General features: G+C 40.2%; 2 protein-coding genes across 2 annotated transcripts; one reads left to right on the forward strand and one right to left on the reverse strand.

Moving 5' to 3' along the window:
* The first annotated feature begins 555 nt into the window (after positions 1-555).
* Positions 556-2,369, forward strand: dnali1 (dynein, axonemal, light intermediate chain 1). Its single transcript, XM_017694029.2, has 6 exons — positions 556-734; positions 949-1,085; positions 1,164-1,333; positions 1,641-1,819; positions 1,986-2,150; positions 2,246-2,369. The coding sequence occupies exons 1-6, from the start codon at positions 654-656 to the stop codon at positions 2,279-2,281; spliced, it is 768 nt and encodes a 255-aa protein (XP_017549518.1). The 5' UTR covers positions 556-653; the 3' UTR covers positions 2,282-2,369.
* On the reverse strand, positions 2,363-17,050 carry gnl2 (guanine nucleotide binding protein-like 2 (nucleolar)). The gene is made up of 16 exons (XM_017694028.2): positions 16,825-17,050; positions 16,046-16,130; positions 15,820-15,914; positions 14,540-14,679; positions 11,956-12,140; positions 11,746-11,812; positions 11,454-11,612; positions 10,192-10,305; positions 8,528-8,656; positions 6,598-6,702; positions 6,339-6,497; positions 4,978-5,085; positions 4,198-4,700; positions 3,792-3,877; positions 3,017-3,096; positions 2,363-2,833 (listed from the first exon to the last, which is right to left on the reverse strand). The coding sequence occupies exons 1-16, from the start codon at positions 16,886-16,888 to the stop codon at positions 2,699-2,701; spliced, it is 2,214 nt and encodes a 737-aa protein (XP_017549517.2). The 5' UTR covers positions 16,889-17,050; the 3' UTR covers positions 2,363-2,698.
* Between the last annotated feature and the right edge of the window lie 397 nt (positions 17,051-17,447).

A 17,447-nucleotide genomic window follows, 5' to 3' on the forward strand; every position in this document is an offset into this window, starting at 1 on the left:
CTCCTACAATCATTTAATAGAACTGCCTCGCTGTCCAGCCAGAGAGGTGTGGATCGATACTTCTGATGCTGATCCTTACATGAAAACACTGTTTTCTTTAAGCATTAAACCGATAGTGAAAAATCAAAACATGATCATAGCAAATAAATGTGTCACAAAAATACTTTTCCTTCCTTGTCTGTTTTTGCTTCTTACAAACACAAGCACAAACAGCAAGAGGAGACACACGATGCTCTACAATCGGCAGATCAAGTCAGTTCCTTCCCAAACTTTGCAAGGAAGATTAATTCAACACTACATTTTAAAATGTTAGAATCACAGACATTTTCCGTGTTTTACACCGAATTCCTTGAGACTTCACTGTTGTGCCTTGCAAAGGTTACGATATTTTATCCTGGTTCTTAAGCAGCTGATTTATGTGATATACACATCTGATTTTTGAATGTTTACAGTTCTCACTTTAAGACAAACTCGGTTGTCAGGAGGTCCTTCACGGCTGGAGCGGGTCAGCTTAAGCGTTCAGCGGTTGCCATAGTAACTGTAAACACTCAGCTTGGGTGGATGATCCAGTCAGCCGATTCACTCCGACCTCCACTTTCAGATCAAGCTCACAACCGAGTGAGGCTTTAAAATCTTATACTCACATTGCGAACATGATTCTTCCTGCCGACTCTCTGCTGAAGTATGATAACCCGGTGTTGGTTAGCAAGAATACAGACAAAAAATCACCAAAGGTGAGTTAACCTAAGCTAACGTTAGCTACGATAACGGAGTGAAATAGTTAACTGGGTTAAGCTAGTGAGCTGAGCTGGGTTTGTTACACTGACATGAACTGTATGCAGAAGTCGTGAGCAACATTAAAAGGCAGTGGAATCGAAAGTTGATATTGCTGTTAGACCTTATGCCTGAAGCAGGTAACTTTCTCTCTTCCACCTTCACTGAACTCAGGCTCGGCCTCTGAAAGTGAGTCCGCAGCCGCCGGCCGTGTCCGGCCCAGTGCCACCTCCACCGAAACCAAAGTCACCCTCAGCTGAGGCCCTTAAACAGCAGACTGAGGAGATACTTAATGCCATTCTCCCACCGAGGTACGGGCTCCCTCCAAAGAACCTCCAAAGTGCTCCTTTTAGGCCATATTTTAATTGTAATTACAAATCATGTTGCAGGGAATGGATGGAGAACAACCAGCGCTGGGTGCAGCAGGTGTCCAGCACCCCCTGCACACGAATGGACGTTGTTCACCTGCAGGAGCAACTGGACCTAAAACTGCAGCAGAGACAGGCCAGAGAAACGAGCATCTGCCCTATCCGCAGAGAGCTTTACTCTCAATGCTTTGGTTAGTAAACGTGTCTACTAGAACAGCCAGGTGACCTACTTGTCTGTGTTATCTGCACATAGATGCGACATTGATACTGACGCATCAGCACACCATGCAAAATGTTTTACTGAAATAAATTCAGTTGTGTTCAGAAAAAGCCACAGCCAGGAGTGAATATTATTATTATTATTATTAATGATTATTATTAATTACAAATGACAAGACATGAATGCTTCTTTGCTTACTGCATGGCAAAAGGTCAACAATCCTATTAATAAAACACAAAGGCAAGAGACAAACAAGTCATGCATTGTTTTTCCTTTAGATGAGTTAATTAGGCAGGTCACAATCAACTGTGCTGAAAGGGGGCTGCTGCTTTTACGAGTGCGAGATGAGATTCGTATGACTATCGCTGCCTATCAGACCCTGTATCAGAGCAGTGTGGCCTTTGGAATAAGGAAAGCTCTGCAGGCTGAACAAGGGAAGTCAGACATGGAGCAGAGGGTAAGCATGGCACCTGTTTTCCCAAACTCTCTCGCCATCCCTTTTTAAATAGTCCCCTGTATTTTTATTTACTTTCTAAAACCTGAAAATGCAATCGCATACTTTATAGACAGAATTATAACTGTGTTGTATTGTAAGATCAATTTACCCTCTTGTACCTGGTCAGATTTCAGACTTGGAGAACGAGAAGAGGGATCTAGAACGGCAGGTAAATGAACAGAAGGCTAAATGTGAGGCAATTGAGAGACGAGAAACTGAACGACGACAGGTTGAGGAGAAAAAGCACACAGAAGAGATCCAGTTCCTCAAACGCACCAACCAGCAACTGAAGGTATGGCCAGCAAAGGCTGTGAACTACTATGTAGACAAATAGGTGTCTTAATGTGACACCGAAATGAAAAGCTAAACTTTTTTTTTTTTTTTTAGGCCCAGCTGGAAGGAATCATTGCCCCCAAAAAATAACTGCTTCAGACTACTTACAAATGATAAAATCTGTTTTCTGCTGGCTTTCAAAATAAAATATATATATATAAAAAAAAAAAGTCAACTTCTGTCCACTTTATTGATATTTTCTCACACACTGGAGAACAGTTTCAGTGCTGCTAAACAATGAAATTTTCTGTCAACAGCATTCAGTGGTGAAACGTCCTTGGGTTTTTACGCATAAAAGATGGTGTAGCAGCTCATTACCATTATTGTTATGTGGATGGATGGTGCAAGAAATGTGCATCTGTGAAGTTATGATTCAAATCAGATGAATCAATCAAACCCTCACAGTAAATGCTCTTCATCGCTATACCTCCCCTCCTATCCCCAAGTCCCAAACTAGACAGGTCCATAGAAATGTGTGTGCTCAGGCATACGTCAGAGCAAATGGTCTTATCTCTTGACTCTTCTGCCTGTACTGCCCTCCTTGGGCATTTTCCGGTTCTTATTTTTGTTCTTCACATTGTGCGTCTCATAATAACGGACTCCGACCTTCTTCACCTTCTGCGTGCGCTCCATTCTCCTTTTCTGTGGAGAAAAAAGTACAAGATGGAGAGATAGAAGATTAATGAGAGTGATGTGCACTGAGGAAGACCAGAAGCATTCTCTCTACCCTTAGAAGACCATCAAGAGCACAGATCTATCTGCGGTGTCTAGATAGATGGATGAGATGTCTGACATCAGTAGGGGATCTGGGAGAACAACACGTACCTCTTTAGACGTGAGTTTGGTTGGCTGCGCTGACTCCTCATCTTCCTGAGCTTTTCTCTTTCTGCCAACATGCGTCACAGCTGAAGAACAAAGAGAAAATGATGAGTGTGACCATTTGCTCATTTGAAATATTAAACATTTTAGTCTCATCATCATGTGCCTGCACTGCTCCAGAAAAGGATTTGTAGGAAAGTGTGGTCCCTTCTCCTGATTTGTTTTCCTGTCAAGTGGTGGCCACATACAAGCTAGTTGTATTAATCTATTTTAATCCTGTTTCCAAACTAAAGTGGGAAAAATAGTATTACGTACCATTGAACATACTGTCACCGTCGGGACAAAACCTTTCATGGCACCTTGTGCCATTAACATCTACTCAAAATTAAGAACATACTTTCTGTCACCTGTAAAACTGCTATTTTGAAGATGCAAATTTCCTGAGAGCGACAATTTACTCCGTTACACAACTCTAAACTACTGCATGAAAATGGTGAAATATTAACAAAAATGCTTTAAAGCAGGTTTAATGAGTCTAAAAACATGCTTTTTTGTCAAATCTGAACATGTACCATTATACTTCATATGTACATTCCTGGACAGACAGGACTGCGCAAGGTGTAATGATTTAACTGCTCAGACTCACGATTCAACAGTTAATTGGCAAGTTTCTTTGGCATGTATAAGCAGGGAAATTGCCAAACTATGCTGAACTCCAGTCTTCAGTTCCCCACCCTGAAAGTATTTGAAGTATTGCCTATTATAATTGAAATCAGTGTACCTTTTGGTTGTGGTTTCTTTATGCCCTTCTGTGCCGTTTTCGTTTCACTTGAAACAAGCACCTTCTCAGAAAGTCCCTTGGGAATTCTGTAGAATACAAAAACAGAAACCTTATTACTTATAGGACACCCAACTAATTACCAAGGTTTTAGAGGTGCTGGCAGGTCTGTTTTAGCCTCATGATCTGTAGGTCAGAATAATAAAAAAAAAAAAGGCAATGACGCATAGGATACTGGAAAATACAACATAAATCAGTATATGAGGCCAGTGCTCCCGCCAGTCTGGAGGTGGAGGCCTGAGTTCACCTTACAGAACCTGAATCTGGTTTCACTGCCTCGTTAGAACAAAGGAAAGCACACACGAAGGGGAAAAAAGCACAAGAGAGAAAAATGAAGGGGCACACAGACCGGATGGCAGAAAAGCGTTTGGACTTGGCACGGTCCAGGAAATGCTTCAATTTGGCTATCTTCTCATCCAACTCTTTGTTCACCTCCCGTGCACTCTTGCCCTCTGCTTTGGCAGAAGGGCCATCTGCAAACAATTTCTTTCCATATTCTTCTTCTCCACTCTCCTCTTCTTGCTTTCCAGTCTCCTCCACATTCTCGTCCTCCTCCTCCTCCTCACTCCCATCTTTTTCATCCTCCTCCGATTCTGAAGAGTCAAGGAAGTCAGGCATGTCCACTGGCACAAGGTCCTCCTCACTGAACTCCGGGGCTACATTAATTTTGCCGAAGTTCTGTCTGACGCTGGCCAGGATCCTTTGCACCTGTTCATGTTTCTGTTTCTGCTGCAGTGAGACATCCTGTTCAGTGTCCTCTGTTGTCTCTGTGCTCTGCTGCTCTGGCCTGTCTTCACAACCGTCCTGCTCTGCTTCCACTCCAGATGCCTCCATTGGCAGCAGTGCCTTACCCTGAGAGGAAGGATAAACAACAGATACATACAGATGTGTATGCCATTTTGCACCATCTGATCCAAATCCTATGTCCTAACAGGTCAGAAGAAAATTATCATATCAATTGACATGTTATATTTAAACAACATGATGGCCATGCCCTGTATTGGTTTTAACATTTCACACCTGAGCCATTGCATTGCTTGGTACAGATCTACATCTTGGAAAGTGCTTTTGTGTTATTAAATTAAACCAGAAAGTTTCAAAAAATTAATAAATCATTCCTCTATTTTACCCCTTCATCCATCTCAAATCCAGGCGGCTTGACGAAAAAGGGGATGCGTCCCCTCTGCCAGTCATTTAGCACCATTTTGGAGACAGTGGACAAGTCAGGTTCTCCTCCCTACATAGGAAATACAGTAGCAAGATTAGTGTTATTAATCTAAACAAAAACACTGCTTTACACCCCAGTTTTTCTTTATGTACTATCATTGTGCATGACAATTGATATAGGTCAGGATCTACATAACAAAGGCTTGGAATTAGAGGGGTGTGACTAATTTTACAGGAGAGCAAAAACACATTTTAACCATACATTAGGCGTTTATTATTACCAAAAATAATCTTTAACATTAAAACTGCATTCACATTTGGATTTTGGCATGATACAGAGCTCATGAAGAGCTTTAATTTGATCTATTGTTTTGCCCAAAATGTAATTTATGACCCTCTAGTTCCAAGCCCTCAACAACTAAAAAAGCTTTTGATGCTAGTAACACTGTTTGCTTACATTTAATAACATGCTTAAACAGACTTCCCACTGCCAAACGCATTACAGGAATTCAATCTTTGACCAGGTTTTTCCTTTGTCTTAGAGTGTTAAAGGCCGAATCATGAGTAAGAAGTCGATCCTATATCAGGAGCAGCTGCTAATGCATTTCTGACATGCATTAACTTAAAGGGACACAAAGGGACCAAAAACTCAACATTTTCAGTCTGTAACAACAGGGCTGCTCTCACCAACCACATTAGGATATTTCAAAGTAAAATATTTCAGAATTTCTCAAAAAAAGATTTTTAATTCTAGTGTTATTTTTGAATATCATCATAACTGATTATGACCAATAATTAAACTGATAGAATCATTAGATTAATCCTTTAGAGTGATTCAGTCTGCAGTGCCTGTATTTTATGAAGGATAAGAGATGTAACTGTGCACTGGGTGTTCTAATTAAGCCTAAGAGAAAAGTTTCACTAGCATCACTGCTGTGCAACACGGTTCATTCTTTCCAAATGCAGATGCCTGCCACCCTTGACTAATACTGGCCAAAAACCCGCGGGAGCTACAAAAGCGCACAGGAATTATTATTTTCATTTACCTTTTACTCCATTTTTATAAACACTTATCATACTTTTCTCATTTAAATGGGAAACTTTCAGATAGTTAAAAGCAGGTTTTCATTAACAATCAGGAGTAAAAGCCCACATATTGCTGCTCAAACTGATTCCAGCCCTGCTCCGAGTTCTACTTCTTCCACTGGCAGGCTTAAGTATATCTTAAACTGGGGTTGTTTACTGAAAGCGCAGAGTAAACAAACACTGAGCTGGAACTGCACTTCAACATGCTGTGCGATCCTTCACAATCAGAAGCCAGACCTTGAGTAGTTTCCCCGTCCGGAAGGCCAGCTTTTCCAGAAAGTCCTCGGCAGAGCTCCAGGATGGGACGCGATATGTTTTCTGGATGTACTCAGCCTTCGCTCTCTCCAAAACAGCTCCAATGTGATCTTCTGGGTTGCGGATCTTCTCAACCTGGACCTAGGAGACGGGTGTGATAAATATAACACAATGTGATCTGTTGAAACCATACAGAACAGTACACCTGTGAAAGCCATGTTGAAACCGACAAACATCTTACCACTCCCTTTAACACAATGTCAGTCTCACTGTCCTCAGAGGGGTAGACAACGCCAGGGCAGTCGATAAGGAAAATTCGCCTCATCAGCGTGATGTACTGCCAAACCTTGCAAAGACAACATATATAAATATGCATTAATATATACATAGGGAACTGCGCTAAAGTCTTTTTCACTTTTTGTGCTTCCTGGACAACACGTGTTCTTGCTTGTTAAAACATTATATGTTATTAGAATGCAAATAAACATCCGTAAGTAAAAAGTAACAAGAATTTCAGTTGTTAAAAGTTTTAACAACAATTTAGCAAAAAAGATTTCTCCTTGAGGTCCCCAAATATTGAGTCCATTACCAGCACACCTGATTTTACCACAAGAAGTATTAACTGAGCCAAGTCAGGTACAAAATAACTACAGGTAATTCTGGGGCTCCTCGAGGAAAGGTTTGGAGACAGTCAAGCACACACTGAAATATATCAATTCATTACTCATTGAAAAAGCTGCTGGACAACAGCTATCTGGGGAGGTTAAGTAGCAGAACTTGAATTTCCTGTTTTATTTCAGTTCGGGGCGCTAGTGCAGTGAGAGTTATATCATACCATTGTACTTATGGAGTTGAGTGTATAGTGACTGATTTATTTATTGGCTGTAGGATTATATTCTTACTGAAAGAAACGGTCAATGGCAAAGACAAATCTGGAAAGCTGTTTTCCCCCCACACCAATTTCTGAACTGCAAATGTTAGTAATAACATGACTGCTATAACGCTGTGACTACAGCAGTCAAGTTTCTTCAATATTTTGGGAAAATAGATGTTCTCCTAAAGTCAAGGAAAACTTTGACAAAACTTTGTAATTTGGACAAAGTTTGACTGTGGGGTGGCAGAAGCACATGCATATTTGGACCCAAGACATGGTTGAGGTACTATCACATGCACTCATTCATGTATTTTCATAACAGCGAGCCTTGCCGCTTCCTTCACCAACAACTGGACCTTTTGGGGATGAATTGCACAAACATGCAGGAGAGCAAGAAACAGGGTCTTTTTAACTGCACGGTCAAAAATAACTAGCTTTTTGGACAAAGTAAAAGGGACCTCATGTTTAAGATTCTATACAATATTCTTCAAGTTTTCAAACCTAAAAAAAAAAAACAAAAAAAAAAAAAAACAAACCACATTATACCCAAGCGCATACTGAACTCGTGTGTCCGTCTTATAAGGGGGGGGGGGCATGGGCAGAGCGTAAGGCTGCTACTAGATAACTTTTTAAAATTATGTGAAGCTGTTGTCTGCATGTGAAGGTACCACAAGTACTTCTTAGTTCCGCATGAGAAGGTACCACCAACATGTCTTGGGTCTGAACGTGCATGTGCTTCTGCTGCAAGCATTCAGTTTGAATGCGCTTGTACTATGAACATATCAGTTTACATGTGCACATCCTCATTCCATAACTGCACGCTCTGCAAGCAGATCTTCATGCCACAAGGGGACATCAATAAAGACAGGGATGACACCCCATTCAATGCATGATGAATACAGCTCTGTGAAAGCTGTCTGACTTGGTCATTAATCTCTCTCTTTAAATGTTCTGTAAACCATTATGCAGTTCCATGTTTGTACAGTGAGAGGAAAAGCTCTGACAAGCTGGAATGGGGTAAACAGGCCATTTTCACACAGGAATAAATACAAGCCTGTTGCAGCCAAAACTGAACAGCTGTAAACCTAATACATCTAAAATGCTAACACGTAATAAACTGATGCTGTGTCTAACTTGTATGTAATCTTTTGATCACTAGTGTGCTCTGCAATAAACAAAGTCAAAGTTGTTTAACGTGACGTATAAGAAAAATGTTTAAATCACTTAACGTCCATGATTTGGCTAATGATGATTAATCATGCAAGTAAGCACTCCCCTTATTTTTAGAAACTCCTACCTTGGTCTCACCAGCGAGGGGCGCCACATTGCAGACCTTTTTGGAGCGCAGGGTGTTGATGATGGAGCTCTTTCCTACATTGGGGTAACCAATGAAACCCACACTGATCTGCTTCTTGTCTGTGTGTAGCTGGAGAAGAACAAGAAGATGAATTGTACTGCACTGCTTGATCATGACTACAGAGATGTTTCAGACCACATAGTGATGATAGAAGTCTGCATGGCAGCAAAAAGAAGACCATGACAGTAGGGTTAGTGTTAACCCTAACCATGAAAGAAGCTGGGTATTAAAACTGTGAGATATACAATCATTTTTAAAAAGTTTTATTTGACTAAATGAACAACAAAGATAAGGAGTAACTAATTTAAAAAAACTGGAAAGGATGCCGATAAAATGCTCAGATCACAAGCTAGATTGTGCACTGATGCTTGCTGAGGCTTAACTAAAGAAGATTTAAAATATGCTCTGATTCTGACTGGAGAGAAAAACATCCAACACAGTACAGACCAACTCAAACCTAACATAGAAAACATATATTTGCAAGAATTTCTCAATCAACATCACCAACATTGCTCTATGTTGAAATCTAAATCATAGGTTCATGTAGGACTCTACAGCTAATAGTAAAACACAAATTCCAGTAATAAAGCTGGAAGCCAATTTACAACCCCAATTCCAAATAGCACTAAATACTATCCGTTTGAACATTAAATATCTTCTCTTTGTAGTGTATTCAATTGAATAAAAGTTGAAAAGGATTTGCAAATCATTGTATTCTGTTTTTATTTGTTTTACATAATGTCTCAACTTTACTGGAATTGGGCTTGTAATCAGTGAGCACTATGCCAACTGTGTCTAATAGGTAGGTCAATTAAGTTTCTCCAAATAGTTTAGTAGGGCATTTAAGAAATGGTGCCCACAATTCAAACCGAAATAATGTGTCAGAAATAGCAAGAAACTCTTAACTGAATATCAAATATAAAAATCAACTGTGTAACATGCTGCTTTGTGAATACGGTCTAAAACTATTTACAGTTTGATCTTAGCCAGAACAGTTAAAAATAAAAATACCAAGATCTAAATACCTTAACTACCTACCCAAAAGATCAACAAAAAATAGTTACATTTGAAAACGTTCCCCTCTCTATTCATGTCTGAAGCATTTATAATAGGGGAAAACCACAGGGAAAAAAATCTGCACAATTGGATACACACCTTATGCAAGCCTCTTTAAAGTCATTATATTTCTGGATTTATACCTTCACTTGGTAACCATGAAATTTTTGTGCTGTTGTTTTCCTGAGCTTTTGAGTACCTCTGTTGTATAACTTTCAACTGAATTTATATTTTCAACCCCCCTCGCCTTTTGTGTGCTTCCAAGTCTTTGTTTACGGCTAATGTCCCAAAAATAGCCCTGAAGCAGATGTGAAGACAGAAGTGGAGCCCAGTAGCTATGAAGGTGATGGGGAAGGGAGCCAAGTTGCTCTCCAAATGTCTGCTCTGCTGCCTTTATAGACCAGATAACTGATAACAGCAATCAGTCTGATGTAACTGCAGGGTGCTTGTCTTTGTTGTGCCTCTCACTCACTGCTGTTTGCTTCAGTGGAACAAGAACAAATACATGAAACAACCCGCAAATAGTTGAAAGAGGGGTGAAATCTCACCTTTCCAAACTGCCGGAGGAGCTGAATAAGAGAGCCCTTGCCAAAGGAGTTGGTGAGGCTGGCATGAAAGGCAAGTGTAGGGTACTCCTGAGACAGCACTACAACCCAGCGTTTCTAATGAGCGAGAAAACACACACAACCAAAAACACATCCATCAATCTAATCCTGAATAAGCCCAAATGAGAATGTTTTCCTGTAAATGTACTGTTGGTGTCCAGTGATGTCTATACTGTCTCTCCCAGGGCTAGAAACAATAAGTAATCAATTAGTTGGTTCTGAAATAACGTACACTGATTCCAGTCTCCAGTTCATACCACCACAAGGAACAGAACAAAGCCCATGAGATGGCTGCAGCCATGATTCAAGCCTTGATGTCATATATATTTAGCAAAACTGTGTTTTCCTTCTGACACATGAATATTTCCCGTAGCCTTATATTTTCCCATAGTATTTCCTTAGAGGCACAAATGGCTTATTCATTCAATTGGAAGGGTCCTCAAATACTCACTGGGTATAATACAGCTGTTTTAAGGTTTTACCATCGTGTTTAACAATTTAACATGAATTTTGATAGTTTATCAGACTATAATGTTGAAGTACACTTTATGTATATTAGCACTTTGCACTAGATGTTGGAAAACTTCTGTGAGGATTTGATTGCAAAGGAGGTGCAAGCTGCATGTGCATAACTGAACACCTGTGTCAGCAATTGGCACAAAATAAAGTAGCTAAATTCATTAGTAAGAAGGAGGGTTGGGATAAGGTAACTGCCACTGTCCAATTGTTTATTAAATATTAAATAATCTCCATAGGAAAACATTGCCAATTGTATATGACAATCTAGAGCAGCCACAGATAAGCCCAAAGTCTATATGCCCAATGCCAAGTGTCATCTGGAGGACATGCTTTGGAGTGATGGCACTCCACCGAACACCTTTAGTTGGAGTCGGAGTGGTATGTGTGATCCAGAACTAATTGCCCAACAATCAGTACCTGGCCTGACTAATGCACTTGTGGTTGAATGCAATGCAATGCAATTTCAAAATCTGATATAATGCCTTACAAGAAGAGGAGCTGCAGTAATGGTAACAAGGGGGATGGGGATGCAAACTCCCTATTAATACGGATGATTTCAGAAGAAACTTTGGATGAGTAGATGTCCACAAACTTTTGGACATACAGCGTAGATATTCTTTACATGCTTTACAAAGAACACAATTTAAATCTTAATAAAATATGCATGGGTTGACTTTGAAGCTCACCGTCACCCAAGTAGGAATAAGGTCACACTTGTTGAGCACAAAGATTAGGTGCTTCCAGGGCTTTTCTTTCTTCAGGTAGGTCTCAATGTTCTGTGACCGGGTGCCCATGGGGTCTCGAGCGTCTAGCACCTGGATGATAACATCTGAAGAATCGATTACCTGCAAAGAGAAGCCACTAGTGAAACTGAAGAAACTGAGCCCCTAATGCCTTTAATCACTCATTGTTGATTTAGATTTATAAATTACATGAACAAGTGGCCATCTAATTCCTCCATGAAAGCCAAAGAATTACCTTATAAAGCTCGCCCCAGATCCTCTTCGACTGTCCTTTCTTGAAGATCTCCTCACGAGCCTCTTCCCTAAAGCAGCATGTTTACACCACAGGATTAGTTAGGTCACAGAAAACACTGAATTACGCACTACTTTGCTATGTCAGGACTGAGACCTCATGCATCTTTGCCATCTTTTGAGCTACAAGTGACATTGAATGGGGCCTTCTCACCTGACTCCACTATCTTCAGTCACCAAGTCACGGTCTTTCTCTGCACTGTAACCCTGAGCTGAAGCCTCAGCCTTCTCAGCTAGCTCTTTCAGTTCCCCCACACTCAGGTTAGGCCTTTTTCTCTGAGCCTTAGGCCCAAATGTGGTCTCAAATGTCTCTGTATCCAGAATGTGCACCTTGGAGTTCTGAAAGGCATGAAGATATTATAAATCAAACAGGATCTTATTGTAAGGTCATCGCAACCTCTCCCTCCACTGGAACAATATAAAGGTAGATTACAGAAAGGATGGAGTATGAGAAACGTGAAATGTGGGGCTTTTTTTCTCCCTTTCAGCATTCTATTTCTCCTCATCTTCATCCATCATGACCCCAGGCCTTTTCCAAAAGCTGCGCCTGACGTCTGAGCTCTATTAAGAGTTTCGAGTTGAATCGTTCTCATACTCTTCAAGGCCAGGATGGCTCAGCCAGAGGAGGCACGGCAGGGCAGCGTACTCACCAGTACAATTTATGGCCGGCTGCATTGTGTTAAAGAGTACCCTTGTATGCAATGCAAGGCAAATATTTCCTTAGTGCATGAATATTTTAAATGTATATGTACCAGGACATCTCTGCTCCATAGCCTCAGTGTACAGCATGGGGGGAAAAATCCAACTAAGCACGTGGATTTATGTTGCATGCACAGATAACACATTACATGTGGTAAAAATTAACTTTACCTCCTGCAAAGGAAAAATAGTTCTGTTAGCTAATGATATCAAGCCATTGAACTCCCGGCATTAAAAAAAAGCACAGACTAGAGGAATTTGGTGGCAGGTTTTACAGTGGTGTACCCTTTCTAGTGGCAGATCTTGCTGCAATTCAAGACCAAATTTTTAAAAAGTGGTCCCGGAAGTGTCCATGTGTTACAAGATCATGTTGGGCCCCTGAGACTATTATGCTTTATGGAAGGCCATATGATGTTTGCCTACTTTGGAACCATGGCCATGGTCAGAGGACAAAGTGTTGTAGTTTGTATGCAGGCCATGTCAATATTTTTCTTCTGAAGGTCCAAATGTTTTTAAGGGCACGATAAACTAGCTTTGCATTTTTAAAAAAGATACTGCTGGATTAATGCTCAGCCATGAAATGAAGGTAACATTTCAAAGAACAGAAAACAAAACACCACCACAACACATGAATTGCAAGAAAAACAACTTTGCCTAGCTATAAATTAGGGTCTAAGAGGTGTGGCAAACCAAAGTAGGACACATAATGACCCCAAAAACAGAAAGGAAGTCATACTGTTGTTGTAACATACAGAATGGACAAGCAATTTACAACTCTTGTCAGAATGTGTAACTTTAAAGATAAAGATTTCATTTCTCAATAAAGGCAAATGTACCAATAACCACAAATTACGTGAAACAACCTGATTTGTGGCGATCTACTACATCATACAGACCTTCAAGGGAGTAGAAAGAAAAACATGTTCAGAGAATGCCCAACTGACACTCATGCACGCACACACTCGCACACTTCTGACAGCGGGCCAGCACTGGGCCAGCACACACTGGATCCAAGCAGCTCAGGGCAGTTGGTCAGAGCTTAGAAAGACTCACCACAAATCAACACAAACATTAAAACAACAGGACATAATGTCAGATTTTTGTTCACCAGAACCCTCAGGCATACCAAATAAAAGAGTGTCATGGGTGTAAAAAGGAGAATGAAAGGGAAGCGGACATTCAGCTCACACTGCTTGAAGGGTCTTACTAACACATGGAACCGTTTAAGGGGGGAGAAAAATCCCACTGAAAGTCAACAACATTTGCTGAGGGAACACGAGGAACCAAGTAAAACGTTAAGTGTTATTTCAAGCATGTTTTACTCTCTCTGTTCTTTAGTGTTGGCAGAGACAGGATTCAGAAATACCAGAGAGAAAGGTTTCCTCTAGGTCTGCCTTGAGGGAGGGGAAATGGGTGATATAGCCCTTCACAAGGATCTCACCATAAAATATATTGATTACAACACGGTGAACATTTCCAAAATTACAATTTTTCTGCTGACGACCAATTACCATATAAATTGCCATATAAATAACTAACAATTTAATTTTCTTTTATTTTATGCTTCCTAGCTGTTAATACATAGTAGCCCCCAACTGTCAATAGATACAACTCAAGTTGCCCTCATAGCACGAGTCAAAAGTTAAAACACTCATTGTTTCCGTAAGACACATTATATGTCTCAATCGATGCATTTTGTCCTCTTTTATTTCATGTACTTGCCTTAACCTAACTGATGGAAATGTATCCAATTCACAGTCTGCTTGTTGTATTCTAAACATATGAATGTAAAGTTAAAAACTTTGAGAAATTAAAAATCAGCTTATCAGTTGTAACAGGAATGTACCAGTGCTGACGTATTTGGTACATAACATACTGCCCATGAAATACTGTCTTATTAGCATCAACAGCAAGCCTATCTCATAATACATTTGGTTACAAAATTAAATAAATGGTACATGTTTAAATAACAGCACAATTTTCAAGTTTTTAAAAAGCGTAAGACACCAGAAGAAGAGTTTTGGTATTTGTGCTCTTACATGTGCTTTTATTCCGTCATGCAGGAGGGACATGGGGAGCTTGCTCTGGCGCATCACCACTCTGTATGGATCCCTCTTCACCGCACCCATCTCTTCCTGAAACTTCTGGAGGGATGACTGCTTGATGACCCGAGTATTAGCTACATAAGTATCAGTGGAGACAAAAACAAATTACAAGAGTACCAAACAAGTTTACCTACTCTCTTTGGACCTCATGCCCACAACCAACTTGTTTGCAAATGGGTGCATACCGCACATTAATTTAACTGAAACCACAAAACCGTGGTGTCCCAACCAATCTATCTGGAAGGGTAACTCAGAAAAACAGTAGACTACAGGAACAAAAAAAATGAAGAAACAAGCCATTAGGCATGATTTAAACTAAAAAGAATCACTTTAATTTGAAATGTTTACATCTGACAAGTTGACATTTATACTGACGTCAAAAGTCACCCAAATATATGTAGGAAGCTTTATGTTAGATTGATCTCATCACTATCAGACCAAAAGCACTGCACAATTACAACTATTCCCTTACCCAACACACCTGATCCAGCTCAAGAAAGGCCCAAAATCGGTTGATAAGCTGGATAAGGGGTGCTGAAACAATGAATATTTGAAACTGTGCATTGCTGGGGGTCCCCAAAAGCAGGACTAAAAGGCACTGGTCTACAACATAATGGCAATGATTAGGTCAATCTAGCATTTTTCATGGACATTTCAGTGGTTTCTAACTTTTGACTCACCCTATATAATGTAATAGTATCAACGGTCATTTTAGTGCCAATATTACTTTAACAGTTTTGAAATACTAAATTACAAAAGTAAATTTAAAGTACAAAGGATGTTCTTTTAAAAGCTCCGACAAAATGAAGCAAATAAAGAAAATACTGCACTGGAAAGGTGGAAGATTTCAACATGCATGCGATAAAATACAATATGAGGTTTATTTCACCTTCCCCGGGCTGAACCATTTACCATGGCAGTCGAGCATGTAAACTGTGCTACTGACACAGCCCTTTTATTTTGTGCCAAGAAAATTTTATATACAAGAAAATCTGTGAATGCGGCCAGGTCTCCTAAAACCTGACAGCACCGTCAATCTCAGAGTACTTGAAATGGAACAACTGCTTTATTAACAGTGTTATGGAGGGTACAGTAATAAGCCTCACCTTTGACCTGCAGAGGCAGTACCACTTAAGGCAACTGTATCTCACTGTACGTTACTGATAGCATAGTTCATTTCTTCTTTAGACTTAAGGACCATTATAGAAACTTACCAAACCATTTGATGTTGGGTTCAACTCTAGCTACAGTCCCAGGGGCCACAGTAGACTGATACTGTAAAGGCTTGATGACTTTCCCCCGGTTATTACTGATAAAAAAAAAAAAAAGAAAATACAGTGAACAATAATTTTATGTTTTAAATTACACAAGAAAAATATCATCACTACATAGATGACAGACTATTCTACTTTCAGTGAAGGTTAAACACCATATAACTACCATCTCTGTTTTTGCCGGTACATATTCAGACGCTTGATAGTGGCACGGTCCCTCATGTTGTTCCCTCCAGTTCCTTTTACCCGATCTAGGGAAAATGAATAAGTAACACAGATGCTGTTAAAGTGGGTAAAACTAAAGAAATGAATGTGAGAGAAAGTAGGTACTACATACTTTTTCTGGAACAGGATAAGTCTACACTGAACCAGAAAGCTTACACAAGACAGTTAGAACTGACTAGCCAAAAAAAGAAAAGATCTTTTACATCTTGGTCCCATTGTACTCATGTCATACACTGTACAACGAACGCTCAGGCCAGGCCATTAGATCAAGTGTGACAGTGTTGAAGTAACTGAAGTCTTTATTAGTCACTACGCCTGAGCTGAAAAAAGGTAAACAACCCAGGGGAGTCATAGGTTAGTCTATCTGTCTGAACGCGTGAATTTAGACAAGGTAACAATCTACTGATCCTACACGGTCTGAGATCAGACTCAGCAGAGGAAATCAGACAGCAGGCTGAACTCAGAAGCTGGTCAGAGAGAGCCGTGCGCCTGGCAGCTAAGCATGCTAAACATCAAGTGCGCATGCGAACATTTTATGAATAAACAAAAAACGGCCTAATCTCCTATTATGCATCATACACAGAAATGCTTCCCCAATTTCACTTCATGTTAATGTAACCCTGGTTTCTGTGCATCTGCTTTGACTTTAGCTTTAGCGTCGTTATCTGTTTACATCCAGGCTGAGAGAGAGAGAGAGAGAGAGAAAGAGTGGAGTCTTACCGGGATTACTGCTGGAGTTGGACGGATTTATGGAACTCCTGCCCTTGAATTTCGGTTTCGTCATTCTGATTTGCGGCTGAAAACCCTCTTATTCAGTGAAAATAAAGACTAAAGCCGTGACTTTCCTCTCACCGCTGAATTACACGTGTTACTGTAAAAGTCCACACGCAACCCGGCGGAAACACGTCATCAGCCAGGCGACTGCTTTGAGAGAATGGACTGATGATCCTCTTTGGGAAGTGCTGCTTAACCTGGGAGCTCCGAGCCGAGCCTCAGCGTTTTATTAGAGCAGTTCAGTGCATTTACCGAGTCTCTTAAACACAAACGCCTTAGCAATAAAACGCTGTGTCTAATACCAGGTATATGAAGGATTTCTATAAGTTTCCCGGAAGATTGAGAGTGTCGTCATTGTAGTTTATTCTTTATTTTTATCCTTCTTCCCTGTGTTTGGTTGGTGTTGTTGAATAAATATGTCTGTAGTTCAATATGGGTGTTCTTATTTGCAAGATTATACACTTGTAAAAACACACGCAAAATACAACAGAAAGCTACCCTCCGGTCCAGATTTCTGTGAAGGCGTGAGTTTCGATTTTTGTAACTGAAAACTAAAATGTAATACAGAG

The sequence above is a fragment of the Pygocentrus nattereri genome, chromosome 3, assembly GCF_015220715.1.
Source record: "Pygocentrus nattereri isolate fPygNat1 chromosome 3, fPygNat1.pri, whole genome shotgun sequence".
Lineage (NCBI taxonomy): Eukaryota > Metazoa > Chordata > Actinopteri > Characiformes > Serrasalmidae > Pygocentrus > Pygocentrus nattereri.

Coding starts and splice junctions, on each gene's coding strand:
- gnl2 (XM_017694028.2), bottom strand. CDS start 16,888: ATGACGAAACCGAAATTCAAGGGCAGGAGTTCCATAAATCCGTCCAAC. Junction 11,813..11,955: donor ACTGAAGATAGTGGAGTCAG/GTGAGAAGGCCC, acceptor ATGCTGCTTTAG/GGAAGAGGCTCGTGAGGAGA. Junction 2,834..3,016: donor CCAAACTCACGTCTAAAGAG/GTACGTGTTGTT, acceptor TTTTCTCCACAG/AAAAGGAGAATGGAGCGCAC.
- dnali1 (XM_017694029.2), top strand. CDS start 654: ATGATTCTTCCTGCCGACTCTCTGCTGAAGTATGATAACCCGGTGTTG. Junction 1,086..1,163: donor AATGCCATTCTCCCACCGAG/GTACGGGCTCCC, acceptor ATCATGTTGCAG/GGAATGGATGGAGAACAACC. Junction 2,151..2,245: donor GCACCAACCAGCAACTGAAG/GTATGGCCAGCA, acceptor TTTTTTTTTTAG/GCCCAGCTGGAAGGAATCAT.